Consider the following 21,606-nt stretch of genomic DNA (forward strand, 5'->3'; position numbering starts at 1 on the left):
GCCGTTTTGAGCGATGGCTGCGAGTGATCACATCAAGCTCCAAGATGGAGGACGTCCTCCTCCGCCACCCCGCCATGGCCGGCGAAGCTCATCCGTCTCTACTTTCCCTTCTAAGTAAGGAAGGAGAGCGTCATCCTTGGCAAAACCGTGAACCTACCCACAAGGTCGGCTAGCCACATGGGGACATTGGATTATCGCCATCGGGGGGACGAGCAATCGGGTGTGAACGTCGCTGCTAAAGAGAGCCTATAATTCTGGAGCGGCCCGGGCCGGTGAAGGACTGGGCCATTCCTAAGAATGGAAAATCTCATACATAATTTCAGAGCCAATAATTTAGGTCTTAAATTGTTTCAGCACTTCAATGCACGGGCAGATGTGATATTAATCAACCGCCATCTTCATCCCGCCCGTTCCGGACGCTGAGATATTAAGCAGGCACAACGGCACAAATGTGCGTTTGTTTGCCAAATTGTACCGAGCAGGTGTCTCCTAAACATGACCGAGTGAGACGTTTCGAAGAAAAAAAAAAAGCAAAGCTAAACTGGAAATGGAGTCAGGGTGTTGTGATTTTTCCGCCATAACCGTGAATCACTTTGAAGTACTGACATTTGCAAACAATTATCAGCGGCTGCCAAAAAGCCGCAGCTGTTCAAGAGCAAGCAGGTTGGCCATCGCTCAAGAGAATCAACTCTTTGACCTTGCTTTGGAGAGACTCTTGTTTCAGAAATCTTTGCAAAATCATGGCGCTTGTGGTGAACATATTCCATCCTTGACAAGGAACTTGAATCTGCCACGCTTTACACGGAATTGGCTCAAACAAAATAAGGACAGCCAGATAAGATCTTATATACATGTATACTGCAATGTATTTGTAATCGTTTAAATTGGCAGTTTACAATGAAGAACATAAGTGTTTATTTTCCATCATGCTACTTACACGACAGTACAAACAAGCTGATCCGTGCACTTTGAGCCCATCTGACAATAATGCAGAGGCTTTCACTCAGGCATTCATGTTGGCTATATAATCAAGCTTTTCAAGGGCTTTTTGTAAGCTCAAGTACCTTTGAACACAATTTTTTTGGTGATATTTTTGTCATTTTTTTATATTCCAAAGCAGCCAAAGCGATTCAACGTTCTTACTCCCAAAAAAAAAGAAAGAAAAAAAGAAAACCAACATGTTGATTTAACAACTGCTATTTCTAAAATAATCCAAACAAAACAAATAGGCAGTCCCTCGCAAGTGACGGAGCAATCACACTTTTCTCTAACTTTGCATATCAAAACAAATTAATGACGCAGCTTTTGAAAAAATGCTTTTCATTTGAGAGTACCATTGTTAAACACAAGCAAAGGGAATGAAGATCAACAGTACAAACTAATGCTCCTCAAGACACATAAAAACAAATGAAACTCAAACCATGAATCTAATTGTGACGCAAGCGAGGGAGAGCCATGCCATTCTGTCTTCATCACTTCTTTGTGAAGTTTTCAAAGTCACACGGTGAAAGTTGACTTACATTCCAAATGACACCCCCTCTGTCTCTCTCTGACAGGTGACATGTTATGTTCCAAATAACAACATCTCGGCTTTTGTACGCCCATGCGCAAAAACCTGCCAGTGACATTTAATGGCTTATTTTGTGCGCCGCCTGTCAGTTAACTTGATGACATAATGCTACTGTGGCTCGTTGACTGTGAGCCCGCAACGGCGAAGGAGGGAGGACAGGCCGTGGGCTCATGCTGCTGGTCTCTGACTTGTCACATTTGTGTTTTTACGGCTCTTAAATTGTAACTATTTGTCATCAACAGCTGTTGTTTTCCCTGGCTTACTTGTTTGACATCTGTTAGTTGGTTTCATATTTGCAGTTCACAAATTCACCTATTCATATTTTAATGCCAAGGGATGTTCATAGAAGTTATAGGAAGTATTTCCCTGTGCTTCCAGTTCATTTTTATTCTATATCGAATCACAAGTCATTTATGAAATATTCCAAGCTGTTATAACGTAATTGATGGTACACTTAATTGTGTGTTGTTTTTTTGTTTTTTACTATTCTCTGCAAATAGCCCATTAGCGCGATGTGTTTTATGGTGGCCAGACAAAAGGAGAAAACAGTGAACGGAGGTGTCCATCGGGAAATATATTTGCAGAATTTACAGTGCACGGAGTGCGCATCAAAGTCATTCAATGACGAGAAGACAGACACAATAAATATTATCTTTGAGCGGAGGGTGATGCAGGATGATGACACAAAGTCGTTTGGCGCGACTGTCACTCTGTCAAGGATTGACTTTGCAGCCAGCAAACATGCCCGTGTGACCCGCCGATGAACTGTGGGGCTATATTCCCCCAAGCCCGGGTGAAAATGACATCAGGAACATCGATGCCAGAATGGGGTGAGAGGGGCGGGGGGACATTTTGACATTGCCTCTCCAACATTCATAACGCTTAAAGGACATGGCGAGCATTCGACGGTGGCGGCCTCCCCCTCCCGTCTTTTTATGACGAGCTTAGCCGCTCGCTTCACAATCTGGTGGCGGGTCGGGCAAGCCTGGCTCCAGTCGTTATCTCCCGCAACCCATTCCATTTGACCTCTGCGCTTGACACACATTATTCACGATAGGAATAGCGCCTCCTCTGCTAGGGCAGAAGAAAGATGAGGAGACAAACAAGTTGAGCGGGAGGAGTCGCACAACTCCGGGGACGCACATGAAGCGAGCACTCGCCCTCCATTAAACGGCGTGGTCACCTTCAAACAAAAATAAATTGACCGCTGAGTGTCTCCGCCCCGTTGCCAACTCCCCGCCTGCTTCCTCATTAGAGCGTAAGTAGAGCTCTAATGAGCGGGAAAAAGTCGGTGTGCTGCGAGGAAGATGAATGGACCTGAGAGGCCGCTTCACGCCCCTCCACTGGAAGCTCCAATAACATCTCCATCCTGGTGGTAGGGGGTGCCTGCTGCTAAAGCCTCCATGGACCAAAGAGCCCTCCGAGGTCCTAAATCATGCAGCCAATTATCCTCAAAGCTGTCGTCATGAATGCAGTCCTTTTTACGAACAAGAAGCCCCATCGAAACGGACTGAAAGGCTGAAAGATTTTATCCTCACGTGAGTCCATAAAGCATATTCAGCAATATTCAGGGATGGGGATGGGGGCTCATTCAGGAGGACATAAGTGTATAAGTAAAGACTTTTTTTTCCTACTGAGCAAATGTTTGCTTGATGAGCCCTTTAGAAGACACAGTTGGTGGTACAAAGAGATTTGGAAATAAATATGCATGAGATGTTGTTGAATATTCATAAGAACTTGGGGTACTGTTACACACCATCAGAAAATAAATCAACATTTAAGAGGTGATTGGGCTCTTTGGGTCGGTCGGACTGGGTTATCACTGAGGTACGATTGGTCCCCCACTAACCATAAAAATGATACCAACTAAAATGAGTCCTTTTAAAATGTGGTCGCTTGTGCTCTTTTTTTAAGTATCAAAGAGCTTCTATGCCGACGGTTGAAACGAGAGGTTTGGAAGTGCGTTAACGTCGTCATTCGGTTTCCAGACTATATTTACAATGCGCTCGGTTTTTGCTCCGGTGTGCGCCTGCTTTCCATCTGAATGGACAAATGAATGTAATGAGTGAAGGAAGAGCAGATCATTGGGCTCCAATCACTTAGAGCCGACATTGGATGCAGAGAAGTGCTTTTTGCAGAGCAGTCAGCCGGAGAGACGCCACACTCTGAATCCGATGGCTAATGGATTGTTCACTGGGTTTCTGTACAGTACAGTACAGTACAGTACAGTACAGTACAGTACAGTACAGTACAGTACAGTACGGTACAGTACAGTAGAAGACAACACGGTGGTGGAAGCGGCATTACTGAGAACCGCTTCACCTCCAACCAACTGCTGGTACCGACCCAGGACAATTGACAGAGATTTAGAGCTTTACTGGCATTTGTTTTTTAAAACATATTACTATTATTCTGAACACAACTTCGAGTCTGTAGGGAAAGGTCTGGACCACTGCAGCCTAACACGAGACCGACTCCTATAATTGGGAGTCACATTATGTTTTCAGGTGTGAAAGTAAGTCTAATGAGAGGAGCTGTGATAAAAAAAAATATATAAGGCCTGAAATAGTCTCAATTAAGCTTTGGGATTGATGAATTGAGTCATTTGATGTGGTTGTTCACTTGCCCAAAGATAAAGAAAAAAAACTTTCTGCACGTCTCGCAGGAAATCACTCTTACGTGATGCTAATAGGCTGGAACACGTGGAGAGCTGGCAGCATGAGAGCACATATAAATATCTCGCTATCAATCAAAGCGCAGCCGGAAAGGTTCAAGCGCGTGTGGAGACGTCGAGAGTGACGCACCTCGGTATAATTCGTCTGTGTCAGCACACGCGCTGACGCTGACGACAGGGGCACAATTCGGACCTACCAAGATTGGTGAGACGGCAAATGACACTCCAAAGAGGGGTCGCCGTACCAGAATGTGTCAAGCTGATTGTCTTAAATTGTGATTTGATAAAAGTGTGAGGGTGACAATCAGGCTGACTTATCTTTAATTAGAAAAAGTAAATATAGGCAATTTTTCTGCGTCAAATTAAAATATTACGTAATCCTTTATTTTTTTCCCCCTATTTGATTTTTGCAAAGAACAAATGTTGCACCAACTCATTTTCTGCTTCTGCGCTTGTCTTATTTTCGCTCTTGGCAAAAAAAAGGTTTGTCCGTCGATGTTTTGCAGGCAATGCGTCAACTTGCCTTTGTGCATGCTTGGATAATTTTTGTGTGCCGACATCGCTTTGTCTGGGAGATTAATCACCTTGGGAAAAAAAAGCGGATTTGGAGGAGAGCGGCGACCCAAATACGGTAAAGAAGGGAGGACTTGTTCCTGACTGCAATGTAAAAACGTACATTTGCTTTGCACAGCGCGGCGTCATTCCTTTATCTTTGGGTGTGGATCGTGGAATAATGGAGATTTCTAAGGACAAGCACCTTTTGCCTGTAAACCTGTTGTAACACCATATGGACCGTCTTTCAGTAACAGCCCGATAGATTCGGAATACGACGGGACAAGACGTCAGTAGTGGTACTCGTTTGGATTTCACCTTGTGCAGTTTGATATCAAAGCGGGTGGTCGTTTTTCAAACTTGTTACCCGCCGATGGCAAAAGGACGGCGCTTCTACGAGCACTTTCGACCACAGTCAAGAGGAGTCAGTCGACATTAAAATCATTTCTCGTCTTGTCGTCTGAGACGTCTCTATCACGAGAAGCCTCATTTACCGACGCGAACGCATACAGTGGCAAGACAAAAGGGCCGATGTTTCATTTATTTGCTTGGAATGACACGTGTGATGGCCGCTACAAATACAACAGCTCTACATTTCTGTGTGTTTCTTGTGCTCTTGTTCCCGCCATGTTTTTTGTCCTTGTTTTCACCTGCGGCTCATTAGTTAAATCACAGCCCTCTCGGCCCGTGGCCTTTGTCTCGCCTCCGCGTGCCTCTGCCTGTTATGTTTCTTTCGCGCCGTGCACAGCATGCACTTTACTTGTCGAGGTAGCAATTAGTTCTTGTTATGGTGTTGCTTATGTTTTTCTTGTAGTTTTAAAGATCAGGGTCAACCTATGTTAGGTCGCCGTTGAATCAGGACACACACAGGATTCTTATTAATTTGGGTGACTACGTCTGGCACCTCAGTTGTGTGGCATCTCACATGAATGGCTTGCAAATTAAAAATTCTCAGTTGTGATTTTTTTGGGGTGTTTTATTATTTATTAATTTGACCGAGCCGCCTCCTTGCACCGTCAAGGTGACCCCAGTTTGTCTCCTCCACAGCTCAGAGGGAGCTCCCTTAAGGAACGTGCTCTGCTTATGATTCTAATGACGCCTGTCAATGGTGATGGATTCGCGCATGCGTGATCAAATTGCAAATATGAACGCCAGACGCGCCGCATAACCACTGCATGTGCTTTGGTTTTATGGGCAAACCCATTTGCGTTGTTAATCAGGATCAAATTTCTCTCTCATCCATTTCCACTGGCCTGGAGTGATAATGAATCATTAAACGATGCGTTTCGCTCAAATCCGTCTCTATCTCTGAAGATATCCCGAGATGATCCGCATTATTTCAGCCTCCGTCAAAGTGCATCGAGCACGGATCCAATTGTAAAGACATCAGCGGAGCAAAAATGAGATGAATGGAATCATGCTTGGCCTCTCGGTGGATGGAATGACCTTCAATTCTTTGACACGCTGCCACGATCGAGCTGCTGGACAAAGTCGTACAAAGCGGAGAGCTCGGGAGGGTTTAGCCAAAAGTGGGATCCGCCCAGGACGCAAACTTGCTCAAATATATTGTCTACACATGACAGAAGATGTGAATTTTGCTTTGAACTTGTCAATGATATGAAAAATCACTTTGGTTCTAAAGGCAACTCAGGTCAAAACAACGCATTGATTTATGATACAGCAAGCGCCATCTTGATTTGAAAGGTTAGTTATTTGCTGATGTTCAATGATCAAAGTTACATCCACAAAAGTGTTTATTGGTTGACCACAGGGTCCAACAATGAAATACTTTTGCAATCAGAAACAGTTAAGGGGGTTGGCCAATCAAAAAAACTTCAAAGGGCAAAATGGAATTCAATCCAAGCCATTCTGTTTTCCAGTTTATCAAAGCTTCTGGTGGGGAAAAAAGCATTCCTGCCCGGATAAACATGAGATGCGATTGACGGCTGACGCAGCAGGACAGATTGTTACTCGGAAGCCTCCTGGGAGAGCTTTATTGTGGCTCTCGTCTTGTGGATGGCACATTTTGGGAAAAAAAAAAAATATGTATGTATGTCTTTCTCAGAAACCATTACGTATTGTGTGGGTGCTCTGGGACTTTGATGAAAGATCTCCGTGACCAAGACAGCTTTCTCATGGACCAATTGGTCCTTCATGGGAGAGTATAATTTGCTCAAAGTATTTATGCGCATTTTAAAGCAGCATCTTCTTAGCCATTTTGTCCGCACAAGCATGTTTACTCGGGGGGTTTTCTGCCTTTTTGCAAGGTGGTGTCTAAAATCCATCGAGTGTTTTCCATCGAAAAAATAATTGAAATGTTTTCAATTAAATTTCCCCCCCAAATGCAGTGAGGAGAAAACGCATTTCTCAAACAAATCGCTAAATATTGATATGATTTTGTTGGCATGGTAAAAGCTTCAAGACAAAACTAGCAATGAATGATCGTCAAGAGCCACAAATCAGCCCACTCGACTTGAAATGCAGACTCCTTATACAGGATCCACTTATAATACACACCATGAAGCCATGAGGAAAATGGCATGTTTTTTTTTATTCAAGGCACAAGTAGGCTTATGCTTTCAATTGTGCTTTTTTTTATCGTCAACATGAAGAATGGAGATTTGAAACCTTAAACTGCTCAACATATGAATCTGCTCCTGGTAATCATGAAACTGTCAATTTGCCGAATCTCGTACATGAAGCCGTTAGGCTGAAAATGTGTGCTTAGTTGATTGTGGAAGGCTCGATTCCAAATGTGGCTTTGAATACAACTCACTCAGTTCCAAATGTGCTGGCGCAATTCTTCTGGCTCACATGGCTCCTGCATTTTTGTTGTTTGCCCGGCCCAGCCCGGTGTTTGTGTGAATATGCATGCCCAAGCCTTGCGTGTGAAAACGCATGAAAGGCAAGAATGTGGAAAAAGGAAAAAAAAATATTTGCATATGTTTTGGAAGACGTGTGCTGCACTCCGCCTTGCGTTTAATCAAGCGTTTCATCAATTCACTGCATACAGCGGTGAGAAAAAAAATGAATCCCAAATTATCCTCGAGCTTTTTGATAAATAGAAACAAGTGTCCTCACACTCATTTTGAGTAAACGTACACGTCTATTATGATATATCCAATACTGTATGTAGTTACTAGATCCATGAGTGATACCAAAGTAACAATAAATAAAAATGGCCGACTTCCTGTGCTCTTTTGGGCAAACATGTTGAGCATATTTTGCACTTCTAAGTGAAGCTGACGTGAGGTTCTGACTTTCCAAGACATTCCAGGGCGGATAGCAAGACTTTGTAGGTTACTCGATTCTCGACAAGCTTGTCTGTTCCGTGGTAGACTCACTTGCTGTATCTTTTTGGGCATGGCTTCTTGAGAATTTTGTTGGGGCGGGTTTACTGATGTCAAACGTCAAACAAATTTTACACGCCAAAATCAAATTGGCTTCGGGGGCTGCCTTTTTAAAACATTTCAGGGCGTAAGCACTGCTGAGACTTAACTTATGTCTTACTCACATTTTGGCAAGGTAGAGTCGCCAAGCCTGTGACAGGATGTCTGAGTGTGAGACAAAATTCAAATTCCTGTCTTTGTGGGCATGGAGACTTTTTTTTAGGGTCTATTAATGATAGATATGCCTACCAAATTTCACGCTCCAAGGTGAATCTGTATTTGGGGGCGAAGGTTTTCAGAGCATTCAGTTTTCACATGCCCCATATTGTAGAAATCAGATTTTAGTTCTCTGCTGAAGGACAGCATGAAGAGGATGGTACGCGAGCAGAACCTTTGGAGTTGACCCGACACAGGTGCTCAGTGAGCGGCCCCCCTGTTGTGATTCCAAATGTGCCCAAACCCTTGAAAACGACACAAGGCCTGCAGCTGAGCCCTGTTGTGTGTACAATCGAGTGGCAGGCGGGCCTCCGTGTCGCAGCTGATGGCGGGTAAAAGTTCTGCCTGCAAATCTCTATTGATTACCTTTTGCTGACGCTTTGCAGCTGAGCGTTTGGCAAGCGCTTGATTCTGTCAGAGTGCTGCCCAAAGCACAAATACACGTGGTGATGGAAGAGCCTTTCAAAGGCACGGGCGAGTGGACTGCAAACCTCTGATGCTCCCAACAGGAGCGTGACAGTATCGGACCAGAATGTTCCAGGGTAGGCGTGCTGCGGTATCAGATTCTGACAATGTCATAAATGTGAGCACAAAATATTCAGGTTTCACGGTATTGCACTTACAGATCGAAACTGTGTTATTTTGAAATGTTTGGGCAGATAACATGTTTACATTGAACAATTATTGAATGATTCCAAATGATGTATTTTTTTTCTGTTGAACTTTTACTTTTACGCTCTCCATTTGTCACTTCTGTCCAAATCAAGTCACAAAGTATGAAGTACAACTCCAGGGAAGCACTTTGAGTGGATGCGTGTTTTGTGCAAAAGACAGCAAGCTAACACTCAGTTTCTGAAGTGTGTTGTCAATGTCCCGCCCTCACTGACAAAGGACAACGGCGACTCAGAGAGTTCCATCCGGAGAGGCTGCGGAGCCTTTGAGAATATCAAATAGCCCGCAGCTCTCTCATGTGCCACTTTTTGTGCTAGCCAGGAGATGGTTTATTCTGAAAGGAGACGTTATGCCATTTCCTAGAAATAAAAACAGTTCTCAGGTGCGTTGATATCATATCTAACATATTCCAAAGATGAAGAATTGCAGCACCACTCTGGTGAAAGCAGGCAGTGTTGTGGGCCACACTGTCCTCAGCTGTGGGGCTCGCCTTGGCTATGCCAGTACAGTTTAACTTTATTTTCTGACATCCAAGCAGCCAAGACGTAAAGAGTCGACAATGTTTCTTCCACACTTCAAGGCCAAAGCACCTTGCAGGAAACCAAACAGCTATCACTTAAAATGGAGTCAACTACAAAGCTGTCAGCAAGTAGATTAAAGTATAAACAGTCCTGACGGTGACAAAATGAAAAGTAAAGTTTACAGAAGCAAAGAGCCAACAAAGATGGAGCAGAAGCTGCTGAGGTAAAGAAAGGCTTTTCAAACTCGAATCTGATGAAACAAAAGCAGACGCATCCGAGCCTGCCTTTATGACGACAGCCACCATTTTCTAAGTGCATTTAATCTTCTGAGGGATTTGGGGCGAGTATTCGCTTTTGGTCACATGTTGATATTCTGACGATGCTTGGCATTATTTTGATTGTGTCAGAAATGAAATGCTCAAATGAATTAATCAAGTGTGTAGAGTGCAGTGGGTGTTTTGAGAAACAACAAGCTGCTTTTTCCTAGCTAATGATTGTGCAAAATGTCCCCGTGTATCAGGCTCACACACCTACAAGCAATGTTGTCAACGGCTTTTTGTCCTAAGCATGCTGCTTTGTTTATTAAGCGGCACCCCACCGAGGCCTGGTGGCCTTGCGGTTTCGACTGCGCCCTCAATCAAAGAAAACCAAAGCGGGGCTTTCAAAGTCTTCCTTCCCGGCCGGCTGTCTTCTAATCCTCCCGTCGTCTGCTCGCGAGTGCGGCTCTGACAATGGGATTAATAGAAACTCGTGTGTAGCCTGAGATGGAACGGTGAAAGGGCTGGAATTATGCAGTCCTCTGCGCTGACAACTGGGAGATAAGCATGCTGATAGCCATCGGCGGCGTCTTGCACACTTGCGTGGAGTTGGAAGCACCTTGGATAATAGCAGAGGAGTGGGGGACTCCAAGTTGCCAATTTGAGGATTTGGGACTTGCTTGTCAAAAAAGTATGAAGGACTTGACTTGAACAACGATGTGATTGTTTGAACAGCATGCATTGATCTATGAAAATCTGAATTTGTCAACTCTGATTGGCTGCGCAAGGAAAGAGCATTTCCGAGTCAGGCGCGTGACGTTGGCGTAATGTTCGCTCAGCTGCGGGAAGCTCTAATGCGGGCATTCTCTCACGCTCCATCTCGCCTCGGATGAGCAAACGATGGCGGCCGGGTGGGGGCATCTATCAAGGCGAATAAAATGACAGCAAAGTATTTCAATTTAACAGGGAGGCCTCTTTTGCCAAACGGGCGCCGCGGCATCGCAGGCTGCAAATGGCTACACAAATGCAAGGTGATGACCAGCCATTTTCTTGAATGTGAACACAACAGCAGGAAAAAGCCAAGCAAAAGTCAAGACACATTTGGGCACTTGCCGTTGCATCAGCAAATATGCTGCACCGAGAAAGGTCACACGTTTTCTTTCAAATGTTGTCATAGATTTGCAATGTATTGCTTCTGCCAATGTTGCTGTCAAGGTTTCTCAAAAGTCAGCAGATGACTGGACTGAGCATAAATGATGAATACAATAATTGAGCTTCACGCAGTCATGAGCCAAGGCCCTCGGTTGAGGCATTAAACAGCTGGTGTTGGGTGTTTTTTTTTTTTAATAACATTTATACATTTTATCACAGTGTAACAAAAAGTAGGATAATTGTTTTTCTGAACAACAAAAACGGGAAATTCAAGCATCTAGTCTAATATGTGCGTGTGTGTGTGCGTGCGTGTGTGTGTGTGTGTGTGTGTGTGTGTCTGTGTGTGTGCGTGTGTGTGTCTGTGAAAGTCATCATGGCAGCTAGGTTATAAACAGGTGATTAAAAAAGAATGTGGAAATAACTATGATACAAAAAAAGGTTGAGCAAAATGCAAATATGAGTTCCAAGATAAGCAGTTTGGATGCTTTCACTTCCTGGGCAGCCGTGGGAGCAAAAAAGGTGACAACGAATGGAAAGTCACATTATTGCGATAGTCATGCATAAATGTATGGAGGAAAAGAAACACAGCACATCAGTCGTTTATTTCTTATCCAGGACATTCCAAAATGTTTGTCTTCATGAGTAAAAGCAAACACATCTAAAAAAAAAAAAACTTTTTGTCCTCAGCTCAGACCAGAAGTGGGGAGTAACGCAATATATTTTTTGCGTTATATTTAACAAAACAACCTTGGGCATAAATTATGCTGGCCAAAATATTTATTGCAACATACTAAATATTATTTGAATCACTGTTACACCGAGCGACACTCCACTCACGACTTTTGCTTTCATGGAATTATAATTGCTCTTGTGTAGCCATGGCAGTGAAAGAACAATAATCTTGCAGATGTGATGAAAATAATGTCTGATGGTGAGGTCATGTTGATGACGTGCCGCGTTTATCCCTGAAATCTCATTCAACAGCGACGAGCTTTAAAAATTTATCACAGTTTGAAGATTGGGTAAAAATTGCGACTTTGATTCCAATGCTAGTGTCAATATTGTGACTCTCTGTTTTGGATCAACACGTCATTCAAATGGCATCGTTGGCTATCATTCCCCTCCACTTCCTCGCGACACGACTTCATTGTTTGCCGCTAATCACATTCATTGCAAACGGGATTGGATCCGGCCTGCGTCAAAAGGTCTAATATCACGCGGGACGGATGAGTTTCTGAGCTCCGACGGCACGGTCACCCCGGATTGCAATCAACACGAGAAATGCAAGATTACAGGATTTACACTTTCATCCGCAACGGGGAGACGAAGATGACACATGACGGCGACAACAATAACGGAGGCAGCTGAAGCATGTGGTTTTCCAAACTTTGCGGGAAAAAAATTCACCGAAGCGATTGTTGCTGAGAGCTGCTATTTTCAAACTAATCTATTTTTTTTAATCATCACAACAGCAAAATATAAACTTTGACAATGCATTGTTCACATTATGTTGCCTCAAGATTGGAATTCTTGAAGTTGGTGGGACAATAACAAGTGAAACTAGCTCAAATACATCAGATACATTTGGCCAAGCCTGTTGTGTTCTGAATGGATCGCCATGATGGAAACGATTAATCTTGCGCTGAGAAAAGTGATTTGTCAACTCATATTGTATCATTCATGGAAAGACGATGCCAACACTGTTGTTTGTGAAGTAGGAAAAGTCAGGACAAGGATATGGAAGATCTGATGTTAAATTCTGCTCGACTCTGGGCGCCATTTACAAAATTCCATCTCCAAATGTGGAACGCGATCCCCAAGAATTGCTAAAACCTAATTTTAGGTTTCAATCCGCAAACGCCATTCTAATCCCAAACGCGATCATATCAAAATGCCCAAAGGGGTGAGCCGTAAAGCGCTCAGCACTCAACAACACGTTCAGACGAGCTCATTGCAACGACACCTGAATGAATCTTTACGACCACAATGTTTCCACACTGTTTATTAATTGCTTAATATTATCTCACCGTAACATCCTGCGGGTGGCCGCCCAGCCGCTCGCGTTGGCTCACACTGTATTTAATAGAACGGCTTCTCAAGCAGCACTAAAATTAATTGTGAGTCATTTCAGACGCTTGGCATGGCCGTTTCATATCAGAGATTGTGCTCAGGGAGGGAAATAGCGACTCGCATAAAAGTGAAGCAAAATGGAGGCGGCCGCTACAAGGCTCCCATTAAAAGTCACAACGGAGGAGACGCAATTAAAAAAGACGTATGTTTGCGAAGTACAGTTCCGTGCGCGCTCCTGTTTTGTTAATATGCATGTTAGGCGACGGCACGCAGAGGCCAATAATGTAGAAACGTTCTTTATCCGGTGATAGCAAAGCATTGAGTGCAAGGAGGGCAATCACATCGAGTGGCTCTGCTCGCCTTACATGCCCTGGCGGCACACGCAAACAATGGAGAGAAGAACATATTCATTTAGCGGGCTGACAGCGCCAAGGCACAAAAAATACATTTTGGTGCATATTCAAAAATGTCTTTTCAGTCGTGTTAAAAGCGATGATTTTGTTTTTTTTCATTTTGGCTAGGACTTTGTTTGAATAATGCATGACTCTCAACGACAGATAGGAAGTGGCTGTTTAGGAAGTCTTCAAATCTTCAGTGATGTGCCGCTTTGGATGCTGGCTTTTGATAGGTAACAAAAAAGGGTCTGGTTGGGTTTTGACAAACATCCTTCAAGACAAAAACGCAAAGAAAAAAAAGGTCTCCTGTACTTTCCAAAGTGTCACGGGACGTCCTGGTCTTCTTGAAAAGGTTTGTGCTGACGTTCCCATTAAAGATTACAGCCATGACCCCTCGCAAGATGTGTTCAGACAACAGGTCCATTGCCGCACGTCAGAAAGTGAGCGAGAGCAATGGCAGGCGGCCGACGGTGATGCAGCTATGGAAGGTTTCCGCCATCTTCACTTTAGACCGCAATCAACACTGACAGTTTTACTAGGCGGGTATAAATGATATCATTTTTTTGCTTGTGTAAAGATGCGGCGTAACAACCTCTGCGTTACCTTAGCATCATTGACTGACGTGAAAGGATACGCGGTTGTCATTTGGCTCTTGAATGTTGGGGGGAGGGAGGGGAGTGAATTCCCAATTTGCAGCAAGTGAATCAAAGGTTTGATGATGAATGTTATCGCGAGAGGCAGACGTACGTTCTGGAATGTCCCATCCTCGCTGGCAGGACCTACTTGTGCCGTGACAGATTGATGGCTTTTATTAGTAGTAGGCGAGTATTTTTAATGCGGGGGATGTTGTGCCCCGGGGCAACAAAATCAAAATCCCCAATGGCACAAATGGAGCAAGTCAGCATGCTTAAAGTGGGAATAATCTGCCAGCATGCATGCAGAAGCCACACAATCCTCTCCTCGCTTCCTGGCCCATCTGCACAACATCCAGTGACGTCAAGTGCGCAGATTATCAACTCGCCCCCGCCCTCCTCCCACGTCGCCCCCCCCCTCCCCCTCCGGGCTTCCTCTCCCATCTCATTCCCTTTTCCGTCCGGGCCTTCCGTGTTTTTGCGTCTAATCTCAAACTGCTGCCATGCTGCGTTTACAGACGCCCATATTAAAGTCCAACTTCCGATGAGCACGCAAGGGTGACTATGTAACAAAATGACATTCGCAGCCAGTTATTGATCACATTGCAAATTGCATGAAAGCAATTTTTGAGAGTGGAGAAAGACGACGAAATAAATCTCCAGGTGTTGTCAGATGTGATTTGTGCGGCTGCTAAATTGTCTGGCACAGCGTCGAGTCTTCATATTGAAGTACAGAATATTCACTAAACGTTACGATGAAATGCATGCAATTTAAATATTGTAAAATTGACCCAGAAAAAGCGGCCGCCGATCTTAAATATCAATTCAATCGTAAAAATGCATCTTATCCATCTTTGTGTGTGGAAAGGGAAAATAGTCAGTGATCCAATTGTGCCACTGAAGATGACAGGTGGTTTCAAATGTGACGGGGGGGGGGACGGGGGGGCAGGCTCTCGTTCCGTGGCTGCATGGGGATCCCGGTTTGCTTCAAACTCCCACACCAGCCAAAGACATCAAGCGGGAAGCATTACGTCTGGGAGCGGTGGAGAAACACAAGTTACTTCACTGATTTGGCCTCAAGCTCCGAGTTGTCTCGGCTCATGACAAGATTTCTCATTTGATCATTCTAAGCGCGCTTGGAAATTGCGTGGGGGTGTGAAGTGGGAGGGACTCGGAATAATAATTTTTAAAAAATCAGCTATTTAAGTTACATGGAAAGATTTGTTATCGGGCTTACGTATTTCTTTGCATTGCGGACCCCCACTACTCCGCCAACTATCCCCTCACGGCACACCCTGGGGCATCACATCCTCTTGAATGCAAATACCACGCCAGCGTGGCTGAAAATATCTTCATCGTTTCCTGGCATCGGGCTGAGTGCAAACATGCCACTTTGTCGTGTCGCAAATGTCAACTGCATGATTGCGTTTTGCGCGTTTTGGCTGACAGGCTCCAAGCCGCCACCAATGCTAATGCAGCCCTATCCTCCAACCTGTAGTTTATTGCCGTCAAAGACATTTTGCGCTGCTCGTTGGTGCCCTTTTCTTTGAAGCTATTAAAAACGCTCTCCGTTTTGCCAATGTGTGCTCAGCCCACTCTTCTTTGACGGAATTAAAGACGCTTTGTAGTCAAAATGATTTGGAATGAATGCATATATTCTTTCAGTTTAAGAAAAAAAAAGTTGTGCACAGGGGAACCGACAAGCCAATAAAATAAACCAAATAATCCTTTTTACAAATTGTTGTTTTCTCCTGTTTTATTTGAGTGCCTTTTTTTTTTGTCCATGATTCTTCTTATGTTATTGTGTCCACCTGTGCTGAACAAACCAGCAGCCATCTTGTGTCTTGTACAAGTGTTTCCCATTGCCTTGTCACTTTTGGTTTCCCGGTTTCCTTCTGTCCTTATCGCTTTGTTGTTTTGTGTTCATTGTCCAAATCGAGTTGAGTTTTTTTCCAAGTCATGTATGTTTTAGGCTACACTGACCCTTGTTATTTGGCATTTTTCTCAATTCTCTTATTTGGGTCATCTGAGGACCTTGTTGGTTTTTGATGACTCTGATGAAGGCGGAAGTACACGCCGAAACATGTCACGTAATGCAACCTAAAATACTTTGAGATAAAACAACCAGTGAAGTGATTGACAAGTAAAACAAAATGAACTTAGTACATCTTGTTTGTTTTGTTCTTGGGGAAAATAAGCACTTTTTTTTCAACACAAATTCTTACTGCTTTGTTGTGCAGTTATGTTTGATTGTCTTTATGAAAAAAAAAATGTTGGCCATCTAAAGTCCCTGAATCCTAACTGTTTGAGTCTTAGCCAGTTATGACCAGGCGTGGTTTTACAATTCAAATATACATATATTATACATATATTATCATTTTTGTACATGTTGTTGTGTAACCAACCATGTCGGCCAAAAAATTTGAGCGCTCCCACTCGCCAAACGCAGCAAACTTTAACTTTCAGGTGGGCCAAAGCTTGCTTGGCATAAGCCTCTTAGAATCACCTTTGCTTTTTGTCCTACTTTTGAGCAATCCAATAAAATCTGCCAGATTTAAGACAATCCCTTCCTCGCTCAAATCACGCCCACAGATTTTCTTGCTTACAGTTGAGCTTCACTTGAAGTCGTTAGAGCAAAACAGTCACATCAAGAAGCGACAAATGGCCTCAAGACGCGCATGCGCGGCCTACGCACCGTTAAGCACAACGGCTGAACTTTTTTTTTAGGCTTTTCTCAGAGGCTATTAGCACGCGGGCCAAAGTGCGCAGAGCTGCCAGCGGCCGTTGAACAAAAGCCATCCTTTTTGGGTCCCCAACCTGTTTCGGGTTTTCATACACTCTTATCTCATAACATTCAGCGAGAGTTTGAGCCACAGGAGTTTGCTCGGAAAGGCACAAATAAACCTTTATTTCTGGAGATGTATGCATAAAGAAAAGGACTGCTGGATTTTATTCCAGTCCACCTGGGTCAATCGCTGAGTGCTTTTAGGTTGCTCAACGACGACGCCTCTATTCTTTGATTAAATCACTTGCTATTACAAGGTTAAACGTTGTGTATTTTTTCGAAGCACACAGCCACGGCGTTAGACTGTCGCATTAGAGCTATCAGTAGAATACATAATGGAGTGAAGGACTAATGGGCATCGCTGAGCTGTGCGGCATACTCGCTTTACTCAAACTGGATTGTGCGGTGTGGATGTAAAAATGCCTCGCAGGAGGCTTGGCAAAAGTGCTTGCGGGGTTTAGGGTTAGGGGGGGCATGTAAAATGTTTCCTGCATAACTAGTCTAGCTCCCTAAAGGCATGTGCATAGGATATCATCCTCATTTGAACAGACTGCCAGACAGCATGAAAAGGTGCACTTGTGTTTGTACTGCTTTTAAAAAGTGTCTCAAATGTTTGAGCAGCCGTCACGTCAGCAGACCAGCGTTCAGTTTGGCAAGAATTGAAGAAAACTTCAATTTTCCAAGCCACACTTCCACACACCAAGTACAGTATACCATCTCGATAACCTGTGGAATTCCTATTTTTATTTACACAAAACATCAACCGTCTTTTGATTATATAGACACAGAGTCAAGAGGGATAAAGTTGTGTAAGGAACCGCATGCTGCTTCACTTTATGAATCTAAAAATCGTGCAGTTTGTTTCTTAAAACTTAAAACTGCTGGGTTAAAAATTGAACCGACCCAAGAAGTTGGGTCAGTTTGACCCAAGTTTTGCAAAAAATAAAATAAAATAATTGTCCAAAATATTGGCTGTCTTGGGTAAACCAATGTGACCCAACTTTCAATTTTTCATCTAAATGGTGTTGTTTTGAACACTTCCAAGAGTGTTTGGATGTCAGCCGAAACGCCAGCCGACTCCTCGCGCCATCAGTCTGCCATCTTTTTAGCATTTAGCCGTAAATGCTGGATTCTGCCTCGTGTCTGTGGGCGAGGCCACTCCAGCCCAAAGCGACAGGTTGAAATGATCTGAAGAGCACTGAAGCAAAGCCTGGAGGTGCTTTGCTAGATAGTAGCATCACCAGCGCAAGCCCTTCCCGTCAGCTGCTATCTTGTCAGTGTGTCAGCAGCAAACAGTCACGCTGCGACGCCAACCATTAGAGCCCAAAGCTTGCCTCCTCGCGTCATCCATCTTTGAAGCAAACCGTTATGTTTGCCAGATTATTTCTTTTTACATTTTTATCTGGTGGACTGAAGGGGTTTGGGATCAAATTTGCTAATCTTGGATCTTTTCAATTAAATGTGTTCATTGCACATTTACTCTTCTGATTGACTTAAGTCAAACCTCAATCCCTGGTGGATGTAACGTTTGTTGGCTGAAGAAAATTCACGTCTTCATTAAGAATGCTCATTGGCAATTTTTTTTATTGAGAGAAAAATTCAAAGATCTATTATGGACCTGCAGTTGCTTGAATCCCTCTTGCATGGTTCTGACTGATGACTGCACAAACAAGAGTTTTCTAAACGCTGCCAAAGTCAACTGCTCACAAATCATGACGAAGCAATTCAGCCTCATCCTGCCGAGAGAAATCAATTTAATAGGGGAATCCCTTTGGCACACCGCGCTCGTCGGGGACGTTGTTTAGGAAGGCTGAGGTACCCGAGTAAGAACAACGCCGGCCGAGAGCATCACTCAACCTCTGCCAGCTCGCCTCGACTTCATTCTGCCACGGCAGGTTTTCTGCGGCATCGAACCGGACGCCTCAGCCTTTGCTACCTCTCGCGCACCGCTGAGCCTCAGGCATTTGTGTCTCACTCGGGTCGTCACAGGTTTTCTCCCGCGAAATTGACATATTGAACACTGGAAAGCCCTCGCTAAGCCATCCAGTCATTCCAATTTGACCCTCAAGAAACAAAGAGTCTCAACAATAAGTGTGAGGGAATGACCACAACGGACATTTGAAAACATTCTCAAAAGATTTCATATGAATTTTTGAGGAAACCACATTTAATAAATAATTAGTTGTTCAGATAATTCAAGTGGGACTCTGGAAAATCCAATCCAAAAACAACCTGTTTTAATTGTCTTCTTTAAATTTCAATTTTACCTTTCAATACATCTCTAAAAAAAAAACTACGAAAAAAAATTGTCATTGCTTGGAGAGAATGCGAGCAAGGTCAGAAAGACAAAAAAGCAACAAAACCTACACAGTGAGAATTTTGATTAATCGAATGCTGGTTGCAGATGGCTATGTAGTTGAGCGCACTCCATGGCTACAACCACCGGTGGTTGCTCTTGAGCCACTCAACAAGATTGCTAATTCAAGAAATAACAGCAACATCGAGTCTCGGGTCTTCCAGGAAGCATTTTTCAAGTTTTGCTCTTCACCAAACACGTTTAATTTGTGTACTTGTGCTCTGGTGGCTTCAAGTTCCCAAGGATGCCCTGGGCAACTCAAGAAGCCAAAAGACATTTGAAAAAAAGTCCATCACAGCCGATATAATCCATCTGTCAACCTGAATAGAATCGGGTTCCTCTTAATGAACATTTGACCTACAGCGGAAGAGCTGAGATCAATCCTCATCATAACGCCTACTTGGCTCGTGCTGAAAAAGTCAATTGGACAAAAAGAAAAAAAACACAGGCTGAAAACAGCCCCAGTGTGCCGATACATCACAACAGAAACACGTCTGCACAACTAAATCACAAAATATGGTAAAGAGATGGTTTGCAATCTGTGCAAACCTTGCAACAGTAAAAAATTGTCGTGTCCCCTCAAAAGAACTCAACTCACAGCCAATTATGTCTAAACTGCTGGTAACAAAAGTGAGCATGCACACCCCTCGGAGAAAACATCAAAACTGGGCCCAAATTGTCAGTGTGTGTTGTCAGAATATATTTATAAAAGGCTCTTGGTTGTTTTGTTTATTTTCATACATTTGTTTAACTGTTCATAAGCCATTATTAACAGAAGCATGTTTTTTTGCTTTTGCTATAGGATGCTATAGAAAACAAGGTGGTGGGACGAGATAAGTTTAAAATGCTCTGAACTATGATAACAATAGACTTTTTGTTTTTTTTCTAAATTTTTAGCTTTATTTTGCAATGTTTATGTTCACAATATCAATCAATCAACCAATCATTCAAAAATACCGCTGGACGAGGCACAGTGGGGTGTTTTCTCTTGCCCAGCATGTGAAGTGACAACTCGGAAATCAGAGCTGGATGGAATGAGCACAGAAAGTGTCGCCATTCAATCCTGAAGCTTTTTTTCCAATCATGCAGCCACTTGTGTGATGCAAAAAATCATTTCATGCGCTGTCACTTGAACAACCTCCGAAGATACAAAGGTCAGAACGCTTCATATCAGTCAAGTCATTCAAGTCGCACACAGCATTCTTATTGTGCTTGTCTTGACAACACAAGTAGATCTTTTTGTGCTGCACAAAGATACTTTTATGCATATAGCCTACCACAGCTTTTCGTGAATAAAAATCTTTAAGAAAAAACACTGACTGTTTTGCCTTTGCGCTACTGCTCATGTCTAAAGTCTTCATGCCAACGTCATTGCTTGACTGCCATGACAAGCCTCAGTAATAAATTACAGCAACCTCGCCCCCATAAAAAAAAAAAAAAAATACAACTCAAATGATGTATTCGTCTCCATCTGCCGTAAGGCAAATGCCTTAATATTTTGGGGCATAAACAGATGCATGATAGTGAAAGGTGACAGACAGGAAGGGGGAGCTGCATAGCACCACACTGCAAATTCGGGATTTTCTTATTGCTGGAACTGCATCTCATTTTTTAGCCTATAAGGTGAGGCTGCAACATTTTTTAATTTCCCAAGTGCACCTGCAGAGGGAGTTAGGTGGGTCCGGAAAAGTTGACCTCCACCCCTCCCCTGGACTGTGCCCCCCCCAACCCCCCCCATACCCCCCACCCCCCACCCCACTTGTGCACAGTTAAGCTTTTGTGCAGCTTGGACCGGCATTTTTTTATAATGCATGCATCCATGTGTGTGGGTTGGGGAACGTGGGGGGCTTGTCACTTACCCACGGCTAAATCCAGTAGATCCGCGCACAGGAGCAAGCACAGCGAGAAGACGCTCATCGTTGCTCCTTTGTTGCGTTAAATCCCAAACTCCTCTGGCGTTTACATGCTCCCCAGGATGACGCGGCCGTGCAGTGCCCACCATTCCAGAGGTACGCGGCTGCAAGGTGCCCCCGAACTCGAACTAATGGTCATGATGCAAGTCCAAGTGCAGGCAGGCAGGCAGGCGGATGAGAGCGCGCACAAGTTGCGCACGGATGCGAGCATGCACGGTGTCACGGGGAGGAGGGGCAAAACGACAGAAAAGAGAGGGAGGGGCACAAAAAGAAGGGTGTCAGACTGGTTGTGGTCCCCGGTGTGAGTCCGCTTCAAACAAAAGGCGGCCGAGGCGAGCGCAGCCGCGCAGCAGTGACAACCCAAGAGGTTCGGATGGAACAGCCGCTCTCTCTCTCTTTCTCTCTCTCTCTCTCTCTCGCTCTCTCTCTCTCTCTCTCTCTCTCTCTCTCGC

At 44.0% G+C, this 21,606-nt stretch overlaps 1 protein-coding gene across 2 annotated transcripts in view; it reads right to left on the reverse strand.

The window, feature by feature from the left end:
• The window catches only part of igsf21a (immunoglobin superfamily, member 21a), a 101,598-nt gene extending 80,316 nt beyond the window's left edge, over positions 1-21,282 (reverse strand). For both annotated transcript variants that reach the window (XM_085924180.1, XM_085924179.1), the window contains exon 1: positions 21,101-21,282. In XM_085924180.1, the coding sequence (XP_085780306.1) occupies positions 21,101-21,158 (58 nt within the window). In that variant the 5' untranslated portion in view covers positions 21,159-21,282. The remainder of the gene's footprint in view (positions 1-21,100) is intronic.
• Positions 21,283-21,606: the final 324 nt, after the last annotated feature.

The sequence above is a fragment of the Syngnathus leptorhynchus genome, chromosome 11 (assembly GCF_054491065.1).
Source record: "Syngnathus leptorhynchus isolate UIUO chromosome 11, UIUO_Slep, whole genome shotgun sequence".
Taxonomy (NCBI): domain Eukaryota; kingdom Metazoa; phylum Chordata; class Actinopteri; order Syngnathiformes; family Syngnathidae; genus Syngnathus; species Syngnathus leptorhynchus.